The following is a 10,115-nucleotide window of genomic DNA, read 5'->3' as shown; positions in this document are numbered from 1 at the left end:
GGATGCCCTCCCCCACCCCCACATGGACCTCCTTCTCCCTGTGTACAGCTGGATTGGGCCCATCACCTAGATCTGGCCCACAGACAGATGGGGCATTGCCCATCCAGCCGGTGGGGCAAGGTTGATCACCACTGATCTAGAAGATTTTTGACTCTTTGAAAGCTTGTCTATCTAGAATGCAAGTTCTTTAAGGCAGACCCATTTCATGTGTGGTGTTCATGTGTGTTCATATATCCACTATGGGGGCTTTTGTGTGCTGTTGTTCTACAAATAGTAACTTTGCTGGTGGAAACGGACATAGTTTACTTGCCCAAGAATAGCATTCTTGTGAAAATCACCTGAATTTGAGTCTTGGTTTTGGATTTTGTTGGTCCTGCCGTGTGCTCGCTCGCTCTCTTGGTCTCTCGCTGTTTTGTTAAAGGAATTTTAATATATGTCTCTCTCTTTGTTTTACTCAATATTGTGCATCTAAGATTATGACATTTTGTTCCCTATTTCCAGCTTTTGTGGGAAAAAAACAAAATTCTGGTTAGGATCCTTAACAGAGTGCAAAAAATCTACAGGCTTCATAGCCGAGCTTTCCAGATTGCAGCTGGTGTTTGTCAATGTATAGTTGCTTCAACAACTGTTTAGAATAGAGTTTATTTAACTGTGCTGTTTATGGCAACCAAGGAATCTGTGTAGCGTATCTTACGTAAAATGTTATGATATCTAGTGATGGGGATCTACCTCAAAAGAGCCTTTAACTGAAAGTTCAGTGAGTTTACGTGCATTACTGAAGACAGAAGAAACGAGGTCCAAACAATGGAAATTAATTTTCCTCTCTTCCAACTGGCAGATTTTCTTACCGGTGCTGTAACAGTGTGAAGAATACAGATCTACAAAGATGAGTGAGCTAGAGCAGTTACGGCAGGAAGCGGAGCAACTGCGGAACCAGATCAGAGTAAGTCATAGCTTCCTCACCCATTTTGTTTTCTTGGAATAAAAGACTAGGGGACAGAAGAAGAAAAGTACATGGGTTGCTCACCCATATTTTAAACACTTCAAATCATTTCACAGAGGATTAAATCTGGGAGGCTCCAAGGGAAAAAAATAAAGGAAACCCAAACCTTGAAGGTCCATTCTTAATTTTCATACTGTTCTGTAGAGAATTGGAATATAGCAGGGTATTTTTACCCAGCGCTTTGGAGTTCTCAGGAACAGAAATATATAGCTTTTATTGCCTTGGCAAAGCAAGATGAGTTGAAAATGTTTATTTAAGAAAATGTAACTTTTGGACTGTCTAGTAGGGGCATTTATACACATGCTCTGGGAGTGGGAAGCACTTTAATTAGAGTAGCTCCAAGAGGCGATCTACTTAAAACACCCGGAACATCTCGTGTATTAGTGTCTCCACACTGAAAAATGGTAGCAGGGCACTCTAAGTAAAGCTCATCAAATGACCTTTAGTTAAAGCGCCCCCACTGCAATTTTTCAGTGCAGGGAAGCTAATACACGAGATGCTGGAGTCTGCTGGAGCATGGTAATTACCACACTCCAGCAGACTCAGTTAATTGAGTTACCCTCTGCTACTGTTTTTCTTGATTAGAAATATTTCAGGGAAGTTGTGTGAGCATCAAGCCTGAGAAAAAGATCCAGGATCAGGTTTTCCAGTGTTTTTTTTTTACCTTCCTCTATTGTATCTCTCTCTTGTCCTAATATTTGACTCAAATCATCCATCACAGATAAACCTATTTGACCTGTTGCCTGGCACCCAGTGTTTTGTCAAAAAGCAGTTGCCTCACTGATATATCAATGAAATATACATTTTCCCCACTAAAAAAAATAGGATGTCAACCTCAGAGTTGCCAGTATTGTCTTTTTTACTTCTGAATTGTCATTTCTTCATATATTTGGTATCCATAACAAGTACTTTGTCACAAAGATGTGAAAAAAGGAAAATAGTGTATTCATAAGCTAGAGTTCTGTGTAGGAGTCCCTTAACTTGAAGGCAAAATGAACTTGATTAGGGCTGCAGATTCATGTAGAAGCTAGTTGCACGTGTAAACCTTTTTCAGCAGCAGCTGTTGGCACTAGTTCATAGATGTAAGGTCGAAAGGGATCTGAGAAGATCATCAAGCCTGACCCCCCCTACCCTGGGCAGGAATGAATACTGGGCTCATATGACCCAGCTAGGTAATTATCAAGCCTCCTTTTAAGACCCCTAAGGTAGGAGCTAGCACCGCTTGCCTTGGAAGCTGGTTTCAGGTCCTTGTCCTGTGATAGTCTGCTGCTTGGTCATTGTGGGCATTGGACTACTGATAGGCAACACATAACTGATCTCTGTGCCATGCAATATTTTTTTTGAGGCTGAATTACTGTTGGTCTGCTTATAGTTCTTCATTCAGTATCACCCATGTAATGTTTTCCTTTAACTCAGCTGTCATGTATTGAAAGGTAAGCTAATAGCCAGTCAGTGGTAAGAGTTATAATACTCGGGACTCTCCTAGCTGGAGTTCAGGAATGCAGATTATTTAGAAATATCTCAATATTACATCTTTTACAATAGTATCCAAGTGACATGTTTAGCAGAACAAAGGGGAGTGGGGGGCAGGAGTAACCAGCAAAGTCTAGAAGCATGGGAAATAACTGTGGTAGAAAATAGGCATAGCTATACCTAGATTAACCCTGAGCAGTGGCTGTCCAGTCTCTTCTTGGACACCTCCAGTAATAGAGAGTCCACAACTTGCCTGGGCAGTCTATTCTACTGCCTTACTATTTTAAGTGAAGAAGTTTTGTTGGATATTCAATCTAAACTTACTTTGCTGCAACTTCAAGCCATTGGTTTCCATCATCCTCTCTGCAGGAAGAGTGGAAAAAGTGCTTTCTCTCTTCTTTATGGCAGTCCTTCAAGTACCTGAAGACTGCTACCATGTCCCCTCTTAAGTGCCTTTTGTGCCAGCTGAACATGCCTAGCTCCTCCAGCTTCTCCTTGTTGGATTTACCTTTCAAGACTTTGATCATCTTAGATGCCTACCTCTGGACCCTCTCCGACTTCTCCACATCCTCTTTAAAATGTGGAGCCCAGAACTGTACACAGTACTCCAGATAAAGCCTAACCAGTGCCAAGTAGAGAGGCACTATCACTTTCGATGTCTTTCACCTAATGCTTCTATTGATGCAGTTCAAAAAAACATTTGCCTTTTGTGCAGCTGCACCACACTGCAGGCTCATTGGGTCTGTGGTTGACCAGGACTCCCAAGTCCTTTGCCATAGAGCAGATTTTATATTTATTTTTGATTACCATATAAAAGACAACCCTGATTAAGCACAGGGACACTTTTAGGAATGTAGCCGAGTGGGGCAAGGGCAGAGGCGGGCTGTCCACTGTGGCCTCAAGGCTTTCCTCTCTGCTGCCTTTGCCCCATGCACTGGCTACGCTGCATCCCTCGCCTGGTGGTGGGAGGTGCAACTCGCCACTGCTATTGCTGCTGGATAGGCAGGGGAAGTGCAGCCATTGCATGGCTCCCGGGGCAAAGCAGAAGGGCAGAAAACCTGAGCCCACAGTGAGCAGCCTGCCTCCCCCCTGGATACAAATCTGGGGGGGAACATATGCAATCTGTCCTGCCTTGCCTTGTTACATAAAGTAGTTGGGAAACAATGTGGGAGGCTGCCCATTATATGACCTGATGCCTAGGGCATTATACATGGTTCCGAACTTCCCCTTATACTGTGTCTCATGCCTTGCAGATGGCATCCAAATCACTCCCAACACCCCCAGCCCCGTTAGGCCACTGGCCCAAACTACCCACTATTACTTCCCCGGCTCCATTGCTGAGCCACACTCAAGCCCCCTCACTGGGGCTGGGGTATGCGCAGTCCTTCTGGCCCTTCATACAGACCCTACTTTAAACACCCCTCCGCAGCCCTTCAGGCCTGCCTGCACAGACGCTACTCTACGCAATCCATGTGCAGCCCTTCAGGCCCCACATGGGTCCTGCTCTACGTGGTCTACTACTCAGGTGTTCCATCACATGTCCCCCTACTGGGACCATTACACCACACCTTCACTAGGGCTTCTGGGCCTTACAACCCCTTGGGTGTCAGGAGTCTGTCAACCTACCTGGGCCCCCAACTTGGCCTACGGCCCACTCTGGCCTCGGGTATCTCTCGACATGTCTGGACCCTGCCTGTTCCTGCTATGGGGTTACCCACCGGGTTGTGGGGGCTGAGGCTGTAAGGCATCCCACATTTGCCTTTCACTAGGGAGGCAATTGGTGTGGCATTTCCTGGGGATCACCCCGCCACAGGCAGCCCCACCATACCATCCTACCCTAGCAGAGTGTCACTTCAGGTCATGCCCCAGGACCAGGAACATCCTCCATCCCCATAGTTCCTACCCTGAACATCCAGGTGTTCTCCAACCAGGTGACGTTCTCCCTGCAGCAACTGCTGGCTCTACTGCTCAGGGCCTGCTCTTATTCTCCAGCAGCTAGGCCCTCCTCCAATCAGACAGCCTCTTGCTGGCCATGTGACTCTCCTGATTGGCACTGCAGTCACCTGCAGGCTGCTCTGTTGCCTGCCCAGGCCTTTAAAGTGGCAGGCACCAAAGGTGCCCTGCCATCCATCAATTATTACCTTTTGCTTGTGGTGATTAGACAGTTATCTATCCACCTTGCAGTAGTTTTATCCAGCCCACATTTTACCAATTCCTTTATGAGATCTTATGGGACCTTTATCAAAAGGGTGCTGAAGTCCAGATACACTGTATCTACAGTCTTCCCTTCATCCACCCAAGTAGTTACTTTGTTAAAGAATGTGATCAGGTTTGTTTGACAAGATTTGTTTTTCATAAATCCATCCTGGCTGCTTGCAGTCATCCTTTCCCCCTCCAGATGCTTGCAAATAACCTTCCTTATGATATGTTCCAGTAACTTCCCAGGTATTGAGGTGAGACTGACTGGTCAGAGACTTGGTGGGATAGCTTGCGTGACTGGAGCATTGTCATGGGTAGGTACAAACTGTTCAGGAACGACAGGCAGGGGAGAAGAGGAGGAGGAGTTGCACTTTATGTAAAAAAGCCATGCGATTGCTCAGAGCTGCATTATGAAACTGGAGATAGGCCTGTTGAAAGTCTCTGGGTTATGGTTAGAGGGGAGAGCAGCAAGGGTGATGTTGTAGTGGGTGCTTGCTATAGACCAGCAGACCAGGAAGAAGTGGTGAATGAGGCTTTCTTCAAACAGTAGAAGTTTCCCAGTCACAAGCCCTGGTTTTCATGGACACCTTTTCCTCCCAGTCGATGTCAGGGTGATTGCAATACAGCAGTGTGCAGGCAATCCAGGAAGTTTGTGGAGAATGCTGGGGACAACTTCCTGGTGCAAGTGCTGGAGCGGCCAACTAGGGGCCGTGCTCTTCTTGACCTGCTGCTCACAAACAAGGATGAATGGTGGGGAATTTAGTAGTGGATGGCAACTTGGGCAGCAGTGACCACAAGATGATTGAATTCAGGATCCTGAGGCAAGGAAGGATGGAGAGCAGCAGAGTACAAACCCTGGACTTTAGAAAAGCAGGTTTCAGTTTGCTCAGGGAACTCACGGGCAGGATTCCCTGGGAAGCCAGACAGATGGGAAGGGGAGTCCAAGAGAGCTGGCTGTACTTTAAGGAAGTCTTACTGAGAGTGCAGGAACAAACCATCCCAATGCACAGGAAGACTAGCAAGTATGGTAGAAACCAGCTTGGCTTAGCAGGGTACTCTTCAGTAAACTAAATCACAGAGAGGCAGCTTAGAAAAAAGTGGAACCTTGGACAGATAACTAGGGAGGAATATAAGAGCATTGCTCGGGCATGCAGGGATGGAGTCAGGAAGGCCAAAGCGCAATTGGAGTTGCAGCTAGCAAGGGATGTGAAGGGTAACAAGAAGGGATTCTACAAGTATGTCGGTAGCAAGAGGAGGATTAGGGAAAGTGTGGGTCTCTTACTGAATGGAGGAGGCAACCTTGTGACAGAGGATGCAGAAAAGGCAAAGTGCTCAGTGCCTTTTACACCTCAGACTTCACAGGCAAGATTAGCTCCCAGACTACTGCACCAGGCAGCAGAGTTTGGGGAGGAGGTGAACAGCCAACAGTGGTGAAAGAACAGGTTAGGGACTGTTTAGAAAAGCTGAACACACAAGTCCGTGGAGCTGGATCAGATGCACCCAAGGGTGCTGAGAGAGTTGGCTGACGAGATTGCAGAGCCACTCATCTTTGAAAATTCATGGTGGCCAGGAGAGGTCCTGGATGATGGGAAAAGGGCAAACATAGTGCCCATATTTAAGAAAGGGAAAAAAGAGGATCCAGGGAACTACAGACCAGTCAGTGTCACCTCAGTCCATAGAAAAATCATGGAGCAGATCCTCAAGGAACCCTTTTCTAAGCACTTGGAGGAGAAGGTGATTAGGAACAGTCAGCATGGAGTCAGCAATGGCAAGTCATGCCTGAACAACCTGATTGCCTTCTATGATGAGATGACTGTCTCTGTGGATCGGGGGTGACCAGTGAATGTGCTATACCTGGACTTTTAGCAAGGCTTTTAATACAGTCTCCCATAGCATTCTTGCAGGCAAGCCAGGGAAGTATGGGCTGGATGAATGGACTGTAAGGTGGATAGAAAACTGGCTCGCGCATCAGGCTCAGAGGGTAGTAATCAATGGCTTGATACCAGCTACCAACTAGACATCAAGTGGAGTGCTCCAGGGGTCAGTCCTAGGGCTGGTTTTGTTCAGTGTCTTCATCAACAACCTGGAAGATGGCATAGAGTGCACCCTCAGCAAGTTTGCAGATGATACCAAGCTGGGGGGGAGTAGTTGGTACACTGGAGGGTAAGGGTAGGATTCAGAGTGACCTAGACAAATTGGAGGATTGGGCCAAAAAGCATCTTACGAGTTTCAGCAAGCACAAGTGCAAAGTCCTGCACTTAGGATGAAACAATCCTATGCACCAGTACAGCCTGGGGACTGCACAGCAAGCTGAATATGAGGCAACAGTTTTCCCTTGTTACCAAGGAGGCATCCGGCTCGGCCTCCCCCTCCGTGCTCAGCGTCCGGCCGCCAGTGATGCTTAGACTAAAAATGGTTAAGAACCCATGATCTAGAAAAGAGAAGACTGCAATGGAATTTAATAGCAGCCTTCAATTACCTGAAGTGGGGGTTGAAAGAGGATGGAGCTAGACTGTTCTCAGTGGTGGCAGATGACAGAACAAGGAGCAATGGGATCAAGTTGCAGCAAGGGAAGTTTATGTTGGATATTCAGAATAATTTTCTCAATAGGAGGGTGGTAAAACACTGGAACAGGTTACCCAGCAAGGTTGTGGAATCTCCATCCTTGGAGGCTTTTAAGACCCGGCTGGACAAAACTTTGGGATGATGTAGTTGGGGATGGTCCTGTTTGAGCAGGGGGTTGACCACTGGAGGTCCCTTCCGACCCTAATTTTCTACGAATCTATGGTCTGTAGTTCCCTGGGATCTCCTTGCCTTTTTTGAAGAGAGAGGCACTACATTGGCCCTTTTCCGGTCCTCTTGTACTTGGCCTGTTTCCCACAACTTCATGAAGATTATGAAAGGCTCCAAGATTTCCTCTGCCAGTTCCTTCAGGACCCTGGGATGAAGCTCATCCTGCTCTACTGACTTGAATTCATTCAGCCCTAACAAAAACTCTTTGACCCTCTCTCTTGTTATCTCTTCGTTCAGCTTGCCCCCTTCCTTATCCAGGTAATTCCTATTAGGTATCTGACAACTTGCTTACTAGTATTTTGGAAGACTGAGGCAAAATAGCTGTTGAGTAGCTCAGCCTTTGTATTTTTGGTTAGGAGTTCCCCCTGACTTGTTAACAGAGGGCCCATAGCTTCCTTGGTCCTTCTTTTCTGGCTAACGTACAAGTTATAGAACTTCCTCTTGTTGTCCTTGACCTCTGTTGCCAGGTACAGCTTGTTCTTTGTCATTGCTTTCCTGATTTTTGTCCTTGTAGGTTCTTGTATTTTCTGGTACACGTCCTTCGTGACCTCCCCATTCTTCCATTACCTATATACTTTCCTTTTGCATTTGAGGCATTTTAGAAGCTCCTTGTGCAACCATTTTGATCTCTTGCCATTCTTTTTGTGCTTCCATCACTTTGGTATCTTTTCTTGTTGGGCTTGCAATACTGTGCCCCTTAATAGCTCTCAGCCCCCCTGGGTGCCTTTTATCCTTCAGTTTATCCTTCCATAACACCTGCTTATTAGCTCCTTGAGTTCGATGAAATCTTCCTTTTGAAATGCAGCGTCTTGATTTTGCTGACTTCATGCTTTCCCTTTCTCAGGATCTGGAATTCTAGTGTATCACAGTTTACCTGCCAAGTTATCCATCATACTCCTAAGTTACCCATCATCTTCACATCCTCCACCAGTTCTTTCCATTTGGTCAGGATAAGATCCAAGATAAATGATCCCCTAGCTGTATCCTTCAGTTTCTGGAAGAGAAAGCTGTCGTGCACATAACTTAGGAACCAGCTTGACATTTTAAGTTTGGCTGCATTGTTCTTCCAGTGGATGTCCAGAAAATTGAAGTTCCTTAGCAGTACCATCCTATAGCTTTTGGATAGCTTTGTCACCTGCTTGAAGAGTGCCTGTTGTTAGTTCTGGCCTGTGGCCCATACTGGGCACGTCTGCGCTTGGAATTAATGTGCCTGAATTTTCTGTGCAGAAAATTCAGGCGGATTAAAATGGGATTCTGCACCCATCTGAATGTGTGCCTGTTGAGAACAGTTCATTCTAGGGCTGCTCCTGCCCACGGGTGCCACCTCCAAGCTGGCAGGGGCCACGGTGGCTAGTCTCAATCTCCATAGGGCTGGCAGGCAGCTGCCCACTGAGCTGGGACAGCTCTCCCCGCCTCCTGTGGACCTTTGCTGCCTAGGCTGTCTGGGAGCAGTTTGCTCTTGGTCAGCGTCTACATGTGCACTTTGGTGCGTTAGTTTAATGGGCCAGTTTCCAGTACCTATAGGTACTAGAAATCAGTGCATTAAACTAATCTACCGCACAGTAATTGCTGTGCACATGTAGATGGTGATGCTTTTCTGAGAATTAGATTAATTTAATGTGCTGTAAAGCATCTCGTATAGATTCACCCAGTTAGGTAGTAGTATCCCATTCAGTCTTTGTCAAGCTGAGATAAGCACATGTAGCTTTAACTTGGGGGGATACTGCTAGCCATGCTGTTTAATAATAAAAATAATAAATAGTAATAAATAATAATAGGTCTGGCTCACTTAATTGATTGCATCCATTGCTGAGCTACTTCAGCTGTTGCATGCTTAGCTTAGCTATCTCACTTGTTTCATTCTGCAAGCAAAAAGGATTCTTAACCACTAGGAAACTTATTACTCTGGTATTTAAGCCTGTTGTTCTACTAGATATCAATATTTTTAAAATTATCTAACTGTAGAAATACTTAAAAATAGGTAGAGATGGTCTAATCAGCTTTTGAGCTTGCTCTTGAAAGGAAAACTCACACTGCTTTTATTTTTAAAGTGTCATCAAAATAAGCTGTACGTAAACATATGTTACAAGATCACAAAGTTGGCGAAGTCAAGAACAGAGAAGCCAGATGCAAGTTTCTCCTTATATGTATATAATGATTTAGTCTTCAAGCATGTGAGCACCTGTTTTTTTTTGTTTTGTTTTTTTCTGTAGGGCCATTGCCTTATTCAGTGCACAAGATAGATATGTTCTGGATGGTGAATCAAGGTTGGGGAGTGCTGGTTCCTTTCTTGTGCAGGGAATTAGGCAGGAATAACAGGAAGGTAAAAGGCTGGTTTCAGTTTAAAGCAGCTGTCTAAGAAGTTGCTCGAGACAGTTGGGTTCTGTCTACGCCTCCATCATAGAGTACTTGTGGGAAACTAGGTATTTGCATAAACCACCTGTTTTCAGGTGGTCCCTAAATGTAGATTTCTTATTTTTTAAATATTAGGCTTGGCCCCTTGGTTGAGCACTTGTATCTGTGGCTGAATTTTAATAACAGCAGTGGTTAGCTGATCAAATCCTATACAGTGCAAAGTTTGCTCAGAAATTCAGTCCTAAGTGACTGATTCGTCATCTCAAATTAGTGGACTCGTGACCCTTATTTT

At 45.5% G+C, this 10,115-nt stretch overlaps 1 protein-coding gene across 1 annotated transcript in view; it reads left to right on the top strand.

Moving 5' to 3' along the window:
• GNB4 (G protein subunit beta 4) overlaps positions 1–10,115 on the top strand; it is a 74,002-nt gene that overhangs the window by 41,914 nt on the left and 21,973 nt on the right. The window contains exon 2 of the mRNA XM_019503338.1: positions 839–943. Coding sequence (XP_019358883.1) covers positions 887–943 — 57 coding nt within the window. The 5' untranslated portion in view covers positions 839–886. The remainder of the gene's footprint in view (positions 1–838; positions 944–10,115) is intronic.

Source organism: Gavialis gangeticus, unplaced genomic scaffold (genome assembly GCF_001723915.1).
Source record: "Gavialis gangeticus isolate Ggan-Ray unplaced genomic scaffold, GavGan_comp1, whole genome shotgun sequence".
Taxonomy (NCBI): Eukaryota; Metazoa; Chordata; order Crocodylia; family Gavialidae; genus Gavialis; species Gavialis gangeticus.
Note: the sequence above shows the minus strand (reverse complement) of the source record. Positions and strands in the feature narration are given on the sequence as shown.